This window comes from Monodelphis domestica, chromosome 3 (genome assembly GCF_027887165.1).
Source record: "Monodelphis domestica isolate mMonDom1 chromosome 3, mMonDom1.pri, whole genome shotgun sequence".
In the NCBI taxonomy this organism is placed as follows: domain Eukaryota; kingdom Metazoa; phylum Chordata; class Mammalia; order Didelphimorphia; family Didelphidae; genus Monodelphis; species Monodelphis domestica.
Window position 1 is genome coordinate 16,923,930 of NC_077229.1, and position 19,473 is coordinate 16,943,402.

At 50.4% G+C, this 19,473-nt stretch overlaps 1 protein-coding gene across 7 annotated transcripts in view; it reads right to left on the reverse strand.

Moving 5' to 3' along the window:
- The window catches only part of LOC100029569 (septin-2), a 123,264-nt gene that overhangs the window by 44,503 nt on the left and 59,288 nt on the right, over positions 1-19,473 (reverse strand). For all 7 annotated transcript variants that reach the window (XM_007490475.3, XM_007490473.3, XM_016432523.2 and 4 more), the window contains 2 exons: positions 18,204-18,287; positions 17,377-17,434 (listed from right to left, as the gene is read on the reverse strand). In XM_007490475.3, the coding sequence (XP_007490537.2) occupies positions 17,377-17,434; positions 18,204-18,287 (142 nt within the window). The remainder of the gene's footprint in view (positions 1-17,376; positions 17,435-18,203; positions 18,288-19,473) is intronic.

The following is a 19,473-nucleotide window of genomic DNA, read 5'->3' on the forward strand; positions in this document are numbered from 1 at the left end:
AGGCCACTGAAGTTGCCTCCCAAATCTGAGATTTTGCAGACAGAGGTCTGGCGGCATCCGGTAAAGCAGTGAGAGTTTTGAATGCCAGACAGAAGAGCTGGCCATTTACATAACTAGCCATTGAGAGCCACTGAAGATTCCTGAGCAGATGAGTAACACTGCCAAGTCTACACATATGAAAGATGTCCTGACAATAGAATGAAAGAGGAGCTGGAAGGCAGAAATCCAAGAGGAAAGCTTCCAACATAAAAATACAAACCCAGTCACGGAATCAAATATGTTAGAGCTGGAAGGGCTGTGTGATCCCAGCTCAGAATAATACAGATGGGAAAACTGGGATGGGGGTACCCCAAGATAGAGCTTATCCCCCATTTCTGCCTCTAAATCCGGCGCTCTTTCTCCTACCCTGTGCTCAGCTCTGTAGAATTATTCAGCAGAAAGGAGATGAATCACATTCTTCATCAAAGAAAAGACCAATCAAGAAAACCTTCTGGAAGAGGCTGACTGTCAGCATGATTCATGATTTGTTTTCCTTTGGAGAGGAATCAGCTAGGAGACACCTCGACATGCCCTTCAGGACAGGTCTCAGCTCTGACTATCTATCGGGGCGATCGGTGCAATTCCTGCCTTCGGCAGTGAGGCCAAAGTGCCCGACCTGAACGGCATTCTTATTATAAATGAGACCAAAGCTCACCACCAGGGTGGGGAAATCAGGAGAGCTGCAGCTTTCAGCCTAGAAGGGAGGCTGCCAAAAACAAGTCATCTGTGTGTACGCTTGGGACAAGGCGATAGGAGAAGAGAATCAGCGTTTGCCCAACTGAAGCCAGGCTCGCTTCTTGCTCTCTGGGTGAACATCTAGTCTGCTTGCAAAAGAACTCCAGCTTACCAGTTTACCACCGGCTCTCTGGGATCTACCAGGCTAAGGGGATCTTTTTTTTTCACCTTGTAAACCTGCAAGAACAAGCACTGCTTCCCTGCTTGGTCCCCCCGGGCCCTCCGAAGTGCTGTACTTCTCTGGAAGGCTTCTCATATCCATCAAGATTCCAGAAACGTTTTTAGGAATCTACTGTGTACCCAACACTATGCCGATACTGGAGGAGGTACTTATTGTTTAGTCATTTCAGTTGCATCTGACTCTTTGTGACCCTGAACGGGGTTTTCTTGGCAAAGATACTGGATCGGTTTGCCATTTCCTTCTCCAGCTCAGTTGACAGATGAGGAAACTGAAGCAACCAATGTGAAGTGACTTGCCCAGGGTCATACAATTAGGAAATGTCTGAGGCCGGATTTGAACTCTTGGCAAAGATACTAGAGTGGTTTGCCATTTCCTTCTCCAGCTCAGTTGACAGATGAGGAAACTGAAGCAACCAACATGAAGTGACTTGCACAAGGTCCCACTACTATGAAGTATCTGAGGCCAGATTTGAACTCAGGAAGGTGAGTCTTCCTGACTCTAGGCTCAGTACTCTATTCGTTAGCTACCTAGCTGCCAATGGGGGAAGGATAGCATTCACAAAAGACTCAGTCCACAGATAACCCCCCAGGGATGGGAGCTGTTATGTTGTATGAATCACATAAAACAAAATTCTGTGCAGAAGAGATTCAAGGCTTCATTTACAGTCTTTTTCTGTCCTTTGCATAGGGAAATATTCCTGTTATTAATGTGAATCAAGTTCATAATAATAAAAGGGAAATTTTTGAAATTTAAATTAAAAAACAGAATTCCCTAATAGGTAAACTGTGTACAGATGGAAAATGTACCACACCTGAGCTACATTCCCAGAATCCTTTTAAGTTACATCCTCATTTTACATAAGGATACTCGGGAGATAAATGTGGCGGAGAGCCACGCTGTGGAGCTCTTTCTTCCAAGCTTGGGCTTTTGGTCAGGTGCTGCAGGTGTGAGTCTCTGGCTTTCTTTGCTCTGCTCACTTGACTGAAAGAACCTTTTTTTTTCCTTTCTCCTCTTTTAATTATTATTAAAAATCCTATAGCTGTCAATAAATAAACAGTCCTCCAAAGAACTCCAAACCATTAATAAGCATATGAAAGAATGTTCCAAATCACTAACCAGAGAAACATCAATCAAAGGGAAGTTTTGCAGATTGGCCAAGATAAAAAAAAGATGAAAAGAGTCAAGTTGGAAGGGCTATGGGAATATGAGGCACACTGATGCATTGTTGGTGGAACTGTTAATAGATACAATCATTTTGAAAATCAATTTGTACTAAACAAAAGGTCCATGCCCTTTACCCAGAAATTCTACCACTTGGCAGATATCCCAAAGATGTCAATGATAACAAAGTCCTCATATATACCACAATATTGATAGTTGTGCTTTTTTAATAACAAAGAACTAGAAATAAAGTAGATGTCCATTAATTGAGATATATGAATGTATTGGAATATTCCTGAGCTAGTGGAAACAACACATATTATGACTACAGAGAAGCCTGGGAAGATTTAGATGAACAGTAAAGCAAGCAGAGCCAGGAAAACAATTTAAGAATGACAAAGATGTAAATAGAATGAACCGATAACACCCCTCCCAGTCAAAAGTGAATGTTTCAAAGTTATTCCCCTCAAAAGGCATAAGCCCAGGGGCAGCTGGGTGGCTCAGTGAACTGAGAGCCAGAACTGGAGATGGGAGGTCCTGGGTTCAAATGTGGCCTCAGACATGTCCCAGCTGTGTGACCCTGGGTAAGTCACTTGACACCCATTGCCTAGCCCTTACCACTCTTCTGCCTTGGAGCCAATACACAGGATTGATCCTAAGACAGAAGGTGAGTGTTAAAAAAAAGATAACAGTAAAATTTTTATTTTTAAAAAAGTGATCACAAAATTATGAAGAGCGAGCTATAAGAGATATGAGAAGAATCTTCCTATATTCTTCAAAAAAAGCGGGAAGGCCACAAATGTGAAATGTTGCATATTTTTAAACTTCTTCAAAATAGTGACCCTCTTTGCTGATTTTCTTCTTTTTCCCTTAAAACCATTCTTTTCACATGGAATGGGCACAGTAGGCACTTCATAAATATGTCTTGAAAATCTCGGCTGATACGTGTAGTTTCTTAACTCCCCGAGCCTCAGTCGCTTCACTGGTGAGTGGAGCCATGATCCCTGCCCCGTGACCTCTCCCTGGTAACTGTGAGGAAAGCACCTCTGAATTCCAGGGAATCAGTCGTGGTTCTAGTTCGCAGCTTTCACCCAAGCGCCCCGTCCATCAAGTTCCTTCCCCACTTTGTCTCTGCTGCCCTCTGTAGCTAAACTCCTCACACAGGCCCCAAAAGGCATTTACAAAGTTCCTCCCTCGTCCTCTTCTTTCCGCCTTGGGATCCGCTTCCAGAATCATCCTCCCACCCACACGGCTCGCTCCGAAGTCTCTAATGATCTTAGTGCTTTTCCCCCATCAGCCACTCTCCCCTCCTTGATACGCTCCTCTCCTGGGTCTGCTCCTGTGGCTCTGACCAGCCCTTCTCAGTCTCCTTGGCTGGATTCTCTTCCAATGACGCCCTCTAAGAAGCCCAGCTGCCCCTCAGGGTTCTGTTCTGGGCCCTTTTCTTTTCTCCCTCCCCACTGCTCCCCCTGGTGACCTCCTCAGCTCCCAGGGATTTAATGACCATCTATAGAGAGGATTCTTTTTTTTTTTTTAAGCCCTCACCTTCCATCTTGGAATCAATACTGGGTATTGGTTCCAAGGCAGAAGAGCGGTCAGGGCTAGGGAATGGGGGTCAAGTGACTTGCCCAGGGTCACACAGCTAGGAAGTGTCTGAGGCCAGATTTGAACCTAGGATGTCCTGTCTCTAAATCCACTGAGCCACCCAGCTGCCCCCAATACATACATTTTACATATAAATATAAATGAGCTCCAGGGACTTCCTAACACCTCCAGGATCAAATACAACATTCTGTACGGCCTCCAAAGCCCTTCTTCATTGATCCCTCCTACCTTTCCAGGCCTCTTACGCCTTGGGTTCTGCCCTGTCCTCTTTGAGCCAGTGACACCGGCTTGCTGGCTGATTCAAAAGAAGACACTCCGTTTCTCGGCTGTCCCCTGTGCCTGGATACTGTCCTCTGCTCCAGCTAACCTCCCTGGCTTTCTTCAAGCCTCATCTAAACCATCCCCTTCTACAGGAGCCTTCTCCCCCCACCTAACTCCAGTGCCTTCCCTCTGCTCATTATTTTCTATTTATCCTGCGTAGAGCTTGCTTTGTAGAGGCTCGGTTGCCCCCCCCCCCCCCCATAGACTGGGAACTCCTTGAGGGCAGGGACTGTCTTTTCCCTCCTTTTGTATCCCCAGAGCTTAGCACAAGTGGGAGCTTAATCAATGTTGGCTGATTGAATAAAGTCATAATATTACCTAAACTATCCAGGAGAAGCTCAGTGGAAATAGAGTTCGTCCGGGTGGACGGAGAGAATGCTTTGTTTTCAGAATTCAAAGGAAGCTGAAGGGATATTATTACAGCATTTTATAGAGAATTGTGTAATTCATTTTGTAATGACCGAGAGCCATGGGGCACAGCAGATACAGGGCTGATCTTGGGAGCTGGGAGACTCTAGCTCATGTCCTGTCTCCTCTTCACCAGGAAGGTCTTGAAGCCTCCGCCATATTGATCTCTTGCCCGAAGGCCGCTGTTTTCTCAGTGGAGTATGAGGTGAGACCCTCAGGGGTACAGTGGGAGACTTGAGAGAAGAGAAGGTTAAGAATGGCTCCAACCAGAGTGCAACACGATCAATCAGGCAGGATTAAAGGGCTTGCCTCGTGGCATGAGAGCCAGTGGAGGCTGGTGGTGAGCTCCATCAGCACAGCTTGATCACTTCCTCCCATTGAGCAGCCAGAGCAGGCCATACATACTGTCCTAACTGGTCTCCCTGGCTCCAGACTCTCCCCTCCAGCACCCATCTTCCACACAAGTGAAGAACTAAAGAGTCTAAAAGCCCAGATATGGCCCATGCAAGAAGCTTCAGTGTTTCCCAGCTGTCTCTAGGATAAAATGCCAACTCCCTGGACCAGTAAAGTCCCCCTAGGACCTGGCTCCATCTCTCTTTCCTGGGCTTCTCCACCTCCTTCTCAGCAGAGTGGCCTCCTTGGTGCTCCCTCTCGTCTCAGGGCCTGGACACCTGTGTTGAGGCCCACCTAGTCTGTGCCTAGAAGAATGCCAAGCCTTCTTTCATGAGAAAGTGTGGGCTTCGGCTCCAGTGCATGTGGAATGACTGTATCCTCACACCCCTGGGCAGTAGTCCTGGCCTCAAGGAAGCAAAATGAACTTCCTTTAAAGAGCAAAAGACATGGAAAACAAACCTGTCATGTTTGGGCAAAGTGGCACAGGGGGCCAAGCACTGGCACTGGCGCAGCACCCAGGGGCTTAAATCCTGCCTCTGCCCCTTACTATCTTTGTGACTTTGGGCCCCAGTTTCTCCTCTGCAAAATGAGAGAGGAAGCCTAGAAAACGTTCCAGATCTGTGATCCCAGAGGCTGATCAGATCTTTGTCTACTTTCTCACCCCCAGAAGATCTTTAACAACCACTGGGTTAGCTGGCTATGGGATGGTCACAGAGCACTGGACCTAGAATCCCAAAGACCTGAGTGAGAATCCATCCTGAGACACTTACAGTTGTATGATCCTAGACAAGTCACTTAACCCTCTTTGCCTCAGTTTCCTCATCTACAGAATGGGAATCATAGGATCAAATAAGATATTTGTAAAGGATTTAGTGTGGTGCCTGGCACATAGGAGCTGCTTAATGAACTCTTGTCCCTTTCCCTTCTGCTTCCTTCAGGTTGAATGAAGGAGTTCTACTGGCATGATCTCTATCGCTTCTTCTAGCTCAAATTCTAGAATTCTGTGACTTAGATTCGAATCCCAGATCAGTCACTTACTAGCCTGAGCAGGCTACTTTCTGGTTTCTTTAACTATAGAATGCGGATAACGACACACAAGTGAGATAATACTTGTAGAATCCTTTTAAAGCCCCAGAAGGTTCTACGGCCTCATCGTCCTCATCACTGCGGCATTCTTATCTTTGTATTACTATTTATTATAATAACTACAGCTATAACGTACATATTCTTCATAAAATCCAGGGGGCCTCATTAAAGAAAATAAAGCTGGCACTTTCCAAAGAAGAACCTTCCCATGACGTGGGGTGTCTCTGGGGAAAGAACCCCTTTTTTCCCTCTCTTAGACTTTCTATAGCGTCTAGAGAATCCCGCGGTTCCGGTGCTGCGGTCAATAGCCACCTATCCCCGTTATCGTATTCTCTGGCTCACACCATTATTCAGGCCAGCTGATAGAGAAACGTGAAAAAAGGGAACTGTAACGGAACACTGACTTTTTCCAGTTTTATCTCGATTTTAATTTTAAACACAAGTGGACCAAAATAGGCAGACCCCAATCAAGGGCCTTAGCCTCTCTGAAAAGGAAGCCTGGGGGATGGTGGGAAAAAGGGCTGAGCTTGGACCCCAGACATGCCGGGAACTTCAGGATGTTCCCACGATACTGTGTTAGTTAAAAATACCTTCAATACCAAAAATGACAAAGGGTGCAACTAATCCTGTTAATTAAAGCCAAGAAAAATAGAGTCAAGTTCGAGGCATGACACAGCCCAAACAGAAAGACTTCCATCGAGAAAAGAAATGTGTCACTGGTTTCTTTACAGGACATATTGGCACTATAAATATTTCATTTCCCCACAGCTATTGCGTTAACTATCACTGTGCCAGTACAGATGTGAGCCTGGCTAAAGGAAGCCCATGAGAACTTGAATCCCTTCTTGGAAAATACTCACTGCCGGCGCCCCACCCACCCACCCAAATGCCTGTTCAAATTAGTCTCTGGATTTTCAGTTTTTAAGGGTCAAGATCCGAGACTCTAGAGGCCTTTATCAACAGCACAGTCCAGACTCCCCAGCACGGATGCCAATTAGGTCAATGCTTCTTCCTGGGTTTTGGGGGGACTCGTCTGCTAGGATTAAGGAGATTTTCTCCTGGGAAATTCAGTTATTTTTCAGCTCTCCAATAGCCAAGTGAAAACACTTTCTACCCAAAAGGCTCTCTCATGTTATTTGAAGTTTCTCTGCTTAGGGCGTTACAATAATCCCATGTTCATCATCACCTTCTAGCCCTTCCAAGGAGATCAATGATAACGGATCCTCTCCACCCAAAACACACTTAACAAACTGCCCTCTCTATCAGCCTTTTCCTTTTGCAATCCGTGATCTCAGAAACCTGGCCTCCCCATGATGACAGTCTTGCCCCCATGGCCCTTCCTGCTTTGGGCCAGAAGCACACACAAGAGTCCGTGCAGACATATGCCTGACTTCTCCTGTTCCTTTCAGGTCCTTCCTCACTCAGCAGCTTTTCCCCTCGGAGGCCAAGGCCATCCAGGCCCCCCACTCTCTAAATCCTGGAGGGCGGTGACGTTACTGGCCATTAGGCTACAATTTTTCCTTTCCCAAGAAATGTACTGTAGTACTTGGTTCATAGCCCTTAGCGCCTCAGATCCAGCCCTTACCAACTCCAACATAGTCAACATCTTGAGCACTCTCATCTTCCAGGTCATCTCCCACGTCTTACATCTTCTCTACAACTCAGCTGCACAAAGGCATGGTCAAGGAAGGTCTTCTTCTTTGCCATCACTTAAATAGGAAATTCCTCTATTCTGTCCACGGCTTTCTTTCTTATTTACTTTTTTAAACCCTTACCTTCTGGTTTAGAACTGATTCTAAGCATTGCTCCAAGGCAGAAGAGCAGTAAGGGCCAAGCAACTGAGTAACTTGCTCAGAATCCCACAGCTAGAACATGTCTGAGGCTAGATATGAACTGACTCTAGGCATCCCAATCCACTGAGCCACCCAGCTGCCCCTGTCCACAGCTTTTTACCTATCCATACTTTCCTGTTCCTTATCCTTCCCGGATGCATTCTTTATCCTCACTACAACCTCTAACCACTCTATTCCTCCTTGGTTTTCCCCAAATCCTCACTTCTGCTCCAATGTCGCTTTCTTACTTTTGAAAGTTGGCTACTTGATCTTTACTCGGTCCCGGACCCTGGAATTCCTTGGTCCATGGCCTACACTGTTGCTCATCCCTTTCTAAATCCCAAGCCTGGATTGCCCTGAGCATCCGCCTTCCCAATTCTTCCTCAGATCTGATCTCTCAGAAATACCAGTGGAAGAAGTACAACCACAATGGCTGGGCCAACTACAAATTTAATTTTATCTAATTTTCATGGTAATCTTTCTTTGCTTCCTTTTCCTCCCTCCCTCCCTCATTGAGAAAGCAAGAAAAACAATACCCATTACAAAAAAGACTCGTCATGCAAATTCCTAATTAGCCTTGTCAAAAAGAGAAAAGCAGCTAGGTAAGGCAGTAAATAGAATGCCAGGCCTAGAGTTGGGAAAATTCATTTTCCTGAGTTTAAATCGGCCTTGAACATTTACCCTTGAACAGGGTGTCCCTGGGCAAGTCACTTAGCCCTGTTTGATTCAGTTTCCTCATATGTAAAAAGATCTGGAGAAGGAAATGGCAAACTACTCCAGCATCTTTACCAAGAAAGTTCCAAATAGGGTCACCGAGAGTTGGACACACTTGAAAAATGACTAAAGGAGGAGAGGAGACGAGAGGAGAGAACATATGCCATGCATTGCATTCTATTACTTCTCTATCTGGAGGTGCCTAGTACGAGTCTTTGGGAATTATTGTTGTGCTGATCAGAGTTTCAAAGTCTCTCCGAGTTGGCTGTCTTTACATTAGTATTACTTTATATATTGTTCTTCTGGTTCTGCTCACTTCACTTTGCATCAGTTCACATAGGTCTTCTCAGGGTTCTCTGAAACTATGCCCTTCATCATTTCTTACAGCCAAGTAGTATTCTATCACAATTATGTACCACAACTTGTTCAGCCATTCCCCAACTGATAAGCATCCTCTCAGCTTCCAGTTCTTTGCTCCCACAAAAAGAGCTGCTACGTGTTTGTAAAAATGGGTTCTTTTTCACTTTCTTTGATCTCTGGGCTACGTACACTGAGTATCACTATCACTGAGTCAAAGGGAATGAACAATTTTATGGACCTCTGGGTATAGTTCAAATTTCCAGAATAGTTGAACTAGTTTAGAGCATCCAAACTTCTTGTCTTCTCAAACTGTCTACACCAGACTATCACCATTCTACTTAGTCAAGGCTCTCAATTCAGATTTTCCCCAGAAAGTCAGTTATCTGATATGAGTGGCCTCTTCTCCCCAATCTGGCTCTTCAAATCCCCTCGTTGTTTCTCTCCTCCTTTGCTCTCATCTCTAAGGAAGAAGTGGGTGGCCCTTCTTGCCAAGGCCAACCTATCAGTTTATCCTCAATCTTCCCCAGGAGACGGACTCTTCCAATCACCCTACCTTATTTCTCAAGTATATAGAGAACGGAGTCAAATTTGTAAGAATCTGAATCATTCCCTAATTGGTTAGTGACCCAAATGGTCAAAGGATATGAACAGGCAGGTTTCAGAAAAAGAAACCAAAGCTATCTGTAGTTATAAAAAATGCTCAAAACCACTACTGATTAGAGAAAAGTGAATTCAAACGAGTCAGAGTTATTACCTCAAACCTATCAGATTGACTAATATGACAGAAAAGGAAAATGACAAATGACAGGGGATAGAAGATAACTGGGACGCTAATGCATTGTTGGTGGAGTTGTGAACGGATCCAATCATTCTGGAGTATAATCTGAAACGATGCTCAAGGACTATAAAACTATGTGTACCCTTTGACTCGGCAATACCACTACCAGGTCTATATCTCAAAGACAAATAAAAAAGGAAAGGACCTGCTTGTACAAAAATATTTAGAGAGCTCTTTTTGTGGTGACAAAGGAGGAGAAACTGGGAAGACATCCATCAACTGAGGAATGGTTAAACAAGTTGTGGTATACTTGTTGTTTGTCCTTCACGTCCAGAGAGGGAGGATGGATTTAAGGGAGGCTGAGTTGGCCAACGTCGTCAGCCTCCCTCACTCTTCCAGCCATCAACGTCCAGTGGCAAGACAACATCAGAACGACTGGCGATGGCCCTGGATGCGTGGATGACGTTGGTGTCTTCCATGAATGACCAAGCTCCAAGTGCTCCACAGCCCCCACTTCAGGTGCCTTCATGGACATGGGGACGAACTGTAAACTGTTCTCATCGCCATCGGGGAAGTCTTCACACGCGCGGGGGATACCCACACCCACAACTCACCGAAGCCTTCGAGGCCCTTTGGGTTACCTTCAACCTGATTTAGCTCCATTTGCCAAGATGGCTTCGCCAAGGCGTTGCCACTGTGCATCCTACACCTTCGTGGAGTCGCAGGTGAGAGTGAGGCAAAAAGTGGACCCCGAAGGTGGACAGGCAGCCCCGAAAGGGGCTCAGAAGCCCTCACACCAGCCGTGCTCGTCCTTCCCGAACACACTACGTGTGTGCTGTGAGAAATGGTGAGCAGGATGGAAACTAGAAAACTAGCGAGACTTGCCTGTACGGAGGCAAAGTGAAGCGAGCCGAACCAGGAGAAACGTACCATGATCAACAGTGACTGGCTCGGCGGTTCTGGGCGAGACAATGACCTGGACGGTTCCAAAGGCCTCGGGATGGAAAAGGCTCCCCCGCCAAAGAAAGGACCGATGGAATCCGATGCAGACAAAGCGTCCTCGTTTTCACTTTGTTTTTCCCTTTCGGCCTGTGTTTTCTCTCACAACATGACTAATATGGAAATGTGTTTTGCATGACTGCACATGTCTAACCTATATCAAATGGCTTGTCATCTCAAGGAGGGAGGGGATTTGAAACTCAAAATTTTTGAAAACAAGGTTAAAATTTGGTTTTACGTGGCATTAGACAATTTAAACAATACGGCTCCTAAAAAGCTTCCTTTGCAATGGCAACGGAAGTGAAGAGAAGGTGGATCTACCACTGCTCGGCTCAGAGTACGCCGGGGACGTGGTCTCGGGTTCTAGATCATTCGGACATTTAGGAAGCAGAAAGACAAGCGGGAGAAAGCCTGAAGGAAACTGAGATGGCCGCAAGGATTGAAAGCATGACCTGCTCATTGGAAGGAAACAGGACAGAGAACAATCACCATGGGTGTGATCCCCAAGACACAAAGGGAAGGGCCCTGAGAAAGCAAATTTAGACTTGCCCTGCTTGGCCCCTGGGGACCATCTCAGGGGAAGAGACTCGGGCTGGATGGGCTCCTCCCTGGGTGCTGCAGAGGGGACGCCAGGGCAGGCAGCAGCTCAGGAGGAGAAGGGAGAGCCTGGATCTGGAGTCCTTGTAGACATTTCTACAGAGGCTGTTCACGATTCAGGAAGCAGAAAGGGCGTCCCCAGGGCCCAGCCTTTCCCCCTAAGGTTCTCTGAGCCTCTCGGGACTCCGCCATGCTTATCCAGCTACAGAGGGTCCCTCTACAAATGCCAGGGGTACCCCTGAGGATGGTGATCCCAGAAGATGCCAGGCTTTCTCCATGCTTTGGATGGGTGTTAAAATGGCACGCGTGGTCCAATTCTAGCCATGACCAGCACTGCCCCCTTGTGGCTGTTTCTGACCACCATTTAAAAAGCCAGAATTAAACAAAGGGCCAGGAGCTGGAAGAGGCTACCTTGTCGGAGCCCTTCCTCCGGGAGCCCGGGGCCCAGACAACACAAGGGAGTCGGCCCCTAAGCCAGCCCCCAACAAACAAGGACCTTGCGTGTCGATTACCTTAAGAAGGGCCCTGAGTTTCCTCCAGAGCTTGGCACCTCTGGGTGCCCCTCTCAGGGGTTCAGAGGAGAGCACGTCCCTACCCTCACTCACTCTTCCCCACCCCCAACGCCAATCCGCCACCTACGCTTGTCATTTTAGGCCCGTCCATCTCCTTCCTCTCCACCCAAGTCCTGGGCCTCTTTGCCTCTCACCTCCTGGCTGGTCTCCCTCACATTCCTCAAATGCTCCTCTGGCTAGGTCACTCCTCACTGCATGGACTCCCTCTTAGCCAGGGCTGGAGACCTTAGATCAGGTCCAAATTCTGCTGGACCTTTCCAACAGCACCAAGCCCTGGGCGCCATTTCTACACTTCTAGGCACCCTACGGTCCGGTGTCACGGCCTTCCTCCCTAGCACCTACTGGCCCGTGGATGGGCTCTGCATGCTAGAATGCTCCTTCCTAGCTTGGTATCCTTCCGGTGCTCACAGCCCCCAAGGGCCCCGGCATCGTTGCCAGAGATGGCGGCTCCCTCGATGGCCTGCCCGCCGCACACAGTCCCGGAGTCCCGGGTGTTTTACACCTGGCACAAGACGGACCAGACTTTTCAGGATGGCTTCCATGGTCACAGGGGAAGGGCTCCCAAGACGACCCAAGGGAAGGCTGCCAAGAGGCTCCTCTGAAAGAAGGCTGGCCGCTGACCGACCCAATGGACAGAACGAGCGCGGGGCAGCGACCTCCTTTTAGCCAAGGAGCAGGCTTTTGGCCCTCCTGGCCTTCCTTTTCTTTCTAAGGCCAAGCCTGACAAGGGAGCCCCGGGTTTCCTGGACTTCCAACAAGAAGAAATGAGTCAAATCTTATAGGATGATGACATCTATGGCGCTGAGATGGAGATGAATGATGCCAAGGGGCACAAGACGGGCTCGGAGGTTAAAAGAGGCCATTCTTAGCAGAGGGGCGGCCTGGAGAATGACGGTCTCTGGCAGACACCCAGAGCTGACTCCCCTGCCCTGGAGTTATGCAAACCTTGTACAGTGGTTAGTAGAACTCCAAGCACCAAGCCTGGCTGGAATGCAAAACAGAAGGGGAACTGAATGTTTATTTTCTCAGTCAAGGCCAAGGAATGCGAGCCCATTTCCTCTCTGCTCCACCCCACATACCAGCAAGCTCCCAAGCCCCCAAACTTCTGTCCCAGGCCACCTCCCAATGTTCAAGCCAAGGCACGAGGACTCTTCAGAGCCTCTGCATCCCAGACCCACAACTCCCCCCATTCCCCATCCCCGCATCCGTGACTCTGAAGGGAGCCTGGCAGAAGTGGGCAGGCGGGCAGCATGCAAGAGTGTTGTGGACCCTGGAACCGAGGCCACGAGGCTCAAGAACGGGCAGCGAAAGACCCCGAACTCTGACCCGTACAATGACCCCCGTGTTCTAGAGACCGACGGTGAAACAGGCAAGGAGGTGATGGGCCGCAGGCCGACGTGGTCGGTGTGGCCAATGGGCGGCTTCCTTTGCTGTTTCGCTAGAGCAAATGGTCACACGAGGCTGAGGGATGTCATTCAAAAGTGACAATGGCAGGGGACCACTGCACGGCTCAGGGGATAGAGAGCCAGGCACTTCATCCCCATTGGCCAGTCCAAGACGGAAGATAAGAGCTTTTAAAAAAAGTGACAATAAAAAAATAAAATGTCAGTAAAAATACCAAGTGTGAGTCCTCATTCTATTTCCTGCTTCTCTTTTCCTGGACTTCCCCAGTTGTGCTGAAAAGGTCTGGAATCCTAGATGAACAGCTGCTGGTGTGGGGACAGAAATTTCCCAGAATTCCCCCCTGTCAACACCTTCTCCAGGTAATTTTACCTTCACCTCAGGCGGCAGAGGGGCTGACTAGGATGCATCATTACCCCCTTCCCTCTTCAAGTGCTCAAGGAGACGCCAGGCTGCCAGCGCCAGACTCGAGGCGCAGGGCATTGTGGGCCATCCAGACTATAGGCCCAAGACGGTGATCCACACTCCTCCTTCCCTCTAGCCCTTGGGAGAAGGCCTGCCTGAAGTCTCCCTCTCTCCCCTTCCCCCAGGGCTTGGGGAAACTCCTATTTGCTGCGTATCTGTTTGCTTTGTGTCTTCCGTTGGGCCTTATGGCAAAGCTGTTAGCCGCCCAGAGACGAGCTGTTCCGGGGCCTTCCCACAAGCGGGACTTCTCATGCGCTCGACTTCTCCCATGCGGATAGCCAGGCTGCACCTTCTTCTAGGATTATGGGTCTCCTTGGGCACCCTGCAGAGTCCCAGGGCTTGACACAAAAGGGCTCTGCCGGACGCGCTCCGTGAGGGTGCCAAGGACGCCCGGGAAGCCAACTCCTCCTGCTTCCTGGTTTGACGCTTTTCTGGACGTTGGTCGAGGGGCCCCCAGCTACTGGGAAGCATGGCGAGGACTCTTGCGGGAATGGGCCACCTGGCTGGCCGACAGGGCAGGGACAAGAGTCTTTTTCCTTTCAAGGAAGGTCATGAGGCTTGTCCAAGTTCATACGCTGGAGCATCACTAGCACCAGCGTCCTCATTGCTTGTTCTCCTCGGTCACAGAAACACAGAAGAAATGCGGAAGCACCGAGGATGCTGCCCACAAAATGCATGGTGAAAAAGGTGGGCTGTGCAGGCGGTCCATGAAGGCTTCTCCCAGCCCCTGAGGACACAGGACGGGGAGACGGGAGCCCTAATGATTAGAACGGTGACCCATAGGGAGGAGGCCCCCAGCCCCGGCATCACTCCATCTGGCTCGGGGCATCCCCCAGAGGCAGGGGTCCCCCGTTTTGAGGGAAAGAGCAGTGAATCACCCCAGGCCAGGCTCTTTCCAATCGATTGTGCTGCCCAAGATGGCGCTCCTGGGACTGGCCTACACACACGTCCCAGAAAGATCAGGAGCAAAGGCTCTGCTGCCAACAGATGCCGGAGCGCCATCTATGCACGGCTTGTTCCTGCCAGGAACGATGAGGCCTCCAGGAGCGTGCGCCGAGGAGCCCTGCACAGAAAAGCCTCCGCAGGCGCCGGGACAAGTGAGCTCCTCTGGGAGACGCCGTGGGCCCGAGCCGGCCTACCTCCTTGCTGTCCACACTGGCCAAGGGCAAGAGACAAGTCGGCTCTCCCGAGTTGGCTCTCTGCCAAGGCCGCTCCCAGCCCGAACCCATTTGCCAAGGCTGGGCTGGGCGCAAGCTCACAAACCAGAAACTGCCTCTTCCTCACGATCTCCCGAGAAGTGGCGGCATTCAGAAAAGACCAAGGCTGGGTCTCCCCGGCAGGCTGGGCCCCTCTGCGGGACAGCACGAGGCCAACAGACTGCCCCTGGCGTGTGCTGAAGGGGACAGAGGCAGTGGGAGGCAGGAGAGGGCGGCGGGAGGGGGGGGGATGCTCTCGACTTCTCATGGCAATGACAGCTGGAGGAAAAATGGCAGAAGGGGCAGGAGGCACCCCAGACCTGGGTGCCCGGAGCGGGGACTGGCCTGCCTGCTTAGAGCCCTTCTTAAAGAGACCACCCACCAGCAGAGTATGTAAAGGAGCCCCCCATGGCCCCAGGCCAAAGAAACACGACCTGTTGCGGGACCACCGAAGAATGAAAAGGTCGGCTGTGTTCCCAGCAGCACTTGCACTCCCTTTTTGAGCCAATTCAAAAACAATTTTTTATCGTTTGGAGCCCTGATGGGGACCCAGCTGCAGAAGGACAAGGAGCAAGGAGCAGGCCTGAAGAGAACAGGGCTGGGCTGGAGCGTACGTGGACACCAGGCAGCCCTTTCAAGCTGCTCCCGGCCACAAAGCCCACCTCACACCACTGACATTCTCTCTATGAGGCTGCAAACCAATGGACACCATGGCCTGGAGAGGATCAAGATGGCGGATGATGCAGATGCCATGCAAAGAGGAAAGGCATAAACGGGCCATATGCAACCTGCGCCCAACAGCACCCTGCGTGGGGAAATGGTTTCAAGGGCCTCCTCAGTCTTTGGGGAAGGAAGAGCCCACCAAAGGTTCAAGGGTTAGAAGAAAGCCTCCAACTTGCTAAACAGGGAAGGGAAAGAGTCAATAAGACCTACTGTGTGCCAGGCATTGGGCTCACTAAGCACCTTACCAATATGATCCCATCTTATCCTGACAACAACCTTGGGAGGGAAGCACTATTATTATCATCACCATTTTACAGATGAGCAAATGGAGGCAGCCAGCAGTTCAGTGACCTATCCAGGGTCACACAGCAAGGAAGTGTCTGAGGTCAAACTTGAACTCGGGTCTTCCTGACTCCGAGACTAGTAGACATACCTCCTAAAACTGACTGAGAAGCCAGCACAAGACGTAGTGTGGCCTCAGGGGAACAAGCCACATTTGTGACTCCCAGCTTTGCCATTCCAATCCCTTAATTTCTTTCAGCCTCTGGCTCAGTTTCCCCCCTATTAAAGGTCAGGCTGGCACAGATGATCTCTGAGGTCCCACTTGCACGAAGAATACACAATGAGGTTTTCGGGGTCTCCGTATGGACCCCCTGGGGGACATTCCAGGTCTAAGCACCGGGATCCATGTTCAGAACAGATTCTGAACTGAGGCCGGCGAGTCAGAAGCCTCGACTGCATGGAGGGGAAGGAGCGACTCAGCGAGATCGAATCTACCCCTACTCCGTGTGAGGTCCTGGGCTCGGGCCCAAGGGGCGCAGACAAGAAGCGCCCCCTCCCCAAGAGGCAGACGGTCCAGACAGAGAAGAGACGAGACAGCAATGACTACAGGAGGCAGAACTGCCAACCAGGAGACCAGCAGAGTCTTCAAGGAACTTGGGATTCCACAAGGCAGACGGGCGAAAGGGGGGGATTCTAGGCCTGGGGATAGACGGTGGGGGCCAAGCCTGCTGCCCAGGAAGCGTTAATACCCAGAGAATTTCAAGAGATTATTGGAAGAGAGACAGAGACAGAGACAGTGATAGAGACAGAGAGAAACAGAGACAGAGAGAGAGGGAGAGAGACAGAGAGAGAGACAGAGAGAGACAGAGAGAGACAGAGACAGAGAGAGAGACAGAGAGAGAGAGACAGAGACAGAGACAGAGAGGGGGAGAGAGAGGGAGGGAGAGAGAGAGACAGAGACAGAGACAGAGACAGAGACAGAGACAGAGACAGAGACAGAGACAGAGACAGAGACAGCGCTCAGGCTCCACCAGGAGCAGGAAGAGAGGAGCTTGGGGGCTGCTTCCCCCACAATCCCTCCTGGGTGAGCAAACACTACAAGTAACACGGAGTGACTTTCTGGAGGAAAAGTCCCCTCCCTCCCTGGCCCAGAGCACTTGAGGGCCCCCTCGCAGGGGCCCCCTCCTAGGGCTCAGTGCCGGGGCCTCCCAGGAGCCAGAGGCTGTGGCCCTGGCGTGGAGCTCGGGATTCCTGGCCCCGGAGGAGCTCGCAGGGAACGAGGCTGAGGGAAGGGCCTCCTGGGAGGGGAATGTGTCTGATGGCAGACGGGTGGCCACTTGACAGTCCATCCCAAAGCCAGCCCAGCTTACAGGTCCTTCTGTGGGTTTATAAAATTCTCATCCCTCAGGAAGGCCCGGCTCCCCTCAGGGAAGTCTCCAGACGCTTCTTCGAAGCTTAAACAAAGCCAGTTTGGGGGCACCATTTTTCATCTAGAGAAGCCCTGGGCGAGCTGTCGGGGCATCCTTACCTCGGCTTCCTTCTGCTGAAGGATCCGGTCCTTGTCGACCCCCTCCTCCCCTTCGGGCCTAAAAGACACAAACACGGCACAGCCTGGGTCAGGCAGAGCCAGGAGGACCCCAACGGTGTCTGAGCCCCCCCCCCCCCCCCGGGAGGCAGGGCAAATGGCACTGTCAAGATTTTCAGGTACCTGGAGGGTAAGTAATGTAGTCAGTGGGCTGCTTTGGAGTCAAGGGTCCTGGATTCGAATCCGGACTCAAACACAGCCTACATGCCTTGGCCCAAGCCATTCCTCTCTTGGGGCTTGGTTTCCCATTGGTAAATGGGAATACTTCTTGCCCTGCCTAACTCCTAGGACAGCTGAGAAGAAAGCACTTTGTGAAGCTGAAAGCCTTCTAGAAATGTGAACGGTCCTTCGGCTTCAGTTGGTTTTCAGGGTTTATTTGCTAATAATCAAACCGCACTCTCTAATAGCCCCCCAAATTCCCATTTTAGCACCCCGAGACAGAAAGAACCCCCCAATAACAGAAGAGAAACGCGCTTGGGCATATGCCAGTTCACAGGAAGTCACTCAAGGCCAGAACAGAACAGAAGGGAGCCAGGAAGAACTTACGGTCAGAGAGGACTGTGTGGGCCAAGGGCGGAATGAAAATGTGAAGAAAAAGACCCGGAGGAAATGACAGCAACGCGCTCTGCCCCAGGCCTGCAGCCAGCTCACCCCTCAGTGCTGCTCTTCTGGGAGCCCCCCTCTGGCCCCAGAGAGGGCCCCTGTGCCCCATCCCCCCCCCAACCCCTCCCCAGCCTGGCAGTCCAGGCCAGGGGCCAGAGCACACTCACCCGCCGCTGCGCTTGAGCCTCTCCGAGCGGAAGTTCTCGTAATGCAGATCTTGGGTCACTTCTTGCAGGTCCTGCATGTGTGTTCTGAAAAGAGTCCACACGTGCTGGGTCAGCATGTTTGTAAGTGCTCAGTCACTAGGCACCGTCATCATGGCCCACACACGGAGAAGCTCTGCCCTGGCCTCGGCCTCCCAGCTCCTGCCTCTCTCTGACTTCCACCAAATCCCCACCTCCACATTTAGGAAGCGCCAGCCCAAGGACCAAGCACGGGGCCTGGCCCACCGAAGGTGCTGATCAGAGTCTTCACTCTGCGCTCATGGTTTGGTTTTCCTCAAGGGAAGGAAGGGAGAGAGAACACTCAGACCTGAAAAGACAACGGATTTCCTTTTAAACCTCGGCCTTCCTAAAAACGGAGGCCATGCTTTCCTCCTTCTGTGTGCCAGGAGGGAGGGAGGACGCTACCGCAGCTCTTCTCCCTAGACCTCCCCTGGTCTCTCTGTTCCTGGGGGGACATCCTGGGCAGAGAGCTGAGCCTGGGATCAGGAAGAGCCTCCGACACTTCCCACTGTGTGGCCTTGGCCCTTCGCCACTCTCTGCCTCCGTTACCTCCCAGTCAAGTGGGGGTCGCCGTAGCCTCTACCTCCCGGGGCTGTGGCCCAGGCCAGGCGAGAGGATATTGGGGCAAACCTTGGAGCTCTGTGTCTCTGCTGACTGCTGTTATGATTGGTTGTTGTGTGCTGATACCGGTATGATGTCCAAGTCGTGGGACAGTCGCTGTCTCTTGGTTGTGCTTGTCTGATTCTGTCAGTTCATACCAATCTTCCCATGCTTCTCTGAATTTCCCACATTTGTCATTCTTTGTTGCATATTATGCAACCAGAATCTTCCAGGCATTTTCCCATTGAGGAAGGAGGAAAGGGAGGGAACAATCAATGAGGAAGCACCTGCTGTGTGCCAGGCACTAGGCCAAGGGCCTTACAATGATTCGCTCATTTGATCCTGGAACAACCCTGTGAAGTAGGCACTGGTATTGTCCCCATTTGACAGCTGAGGAAACTTCTGAGCTAAGGGTCATAGAGCTAGTAAGCATCTCAGGCCACATTTGAACTTGGGTCTTCCTGGCTTCAGGTCCTGTGCTCTAGGCACTCTGGCACCACCTAGTTGCTCCCTGAGTCATTCACTTTGTTGCCATAAAATAAAGAGTACTATTTGATATAAAAGTTTTAGTATATAATGGACCTTTGTTTCTGACTTTGATTTCTTTGGGGTA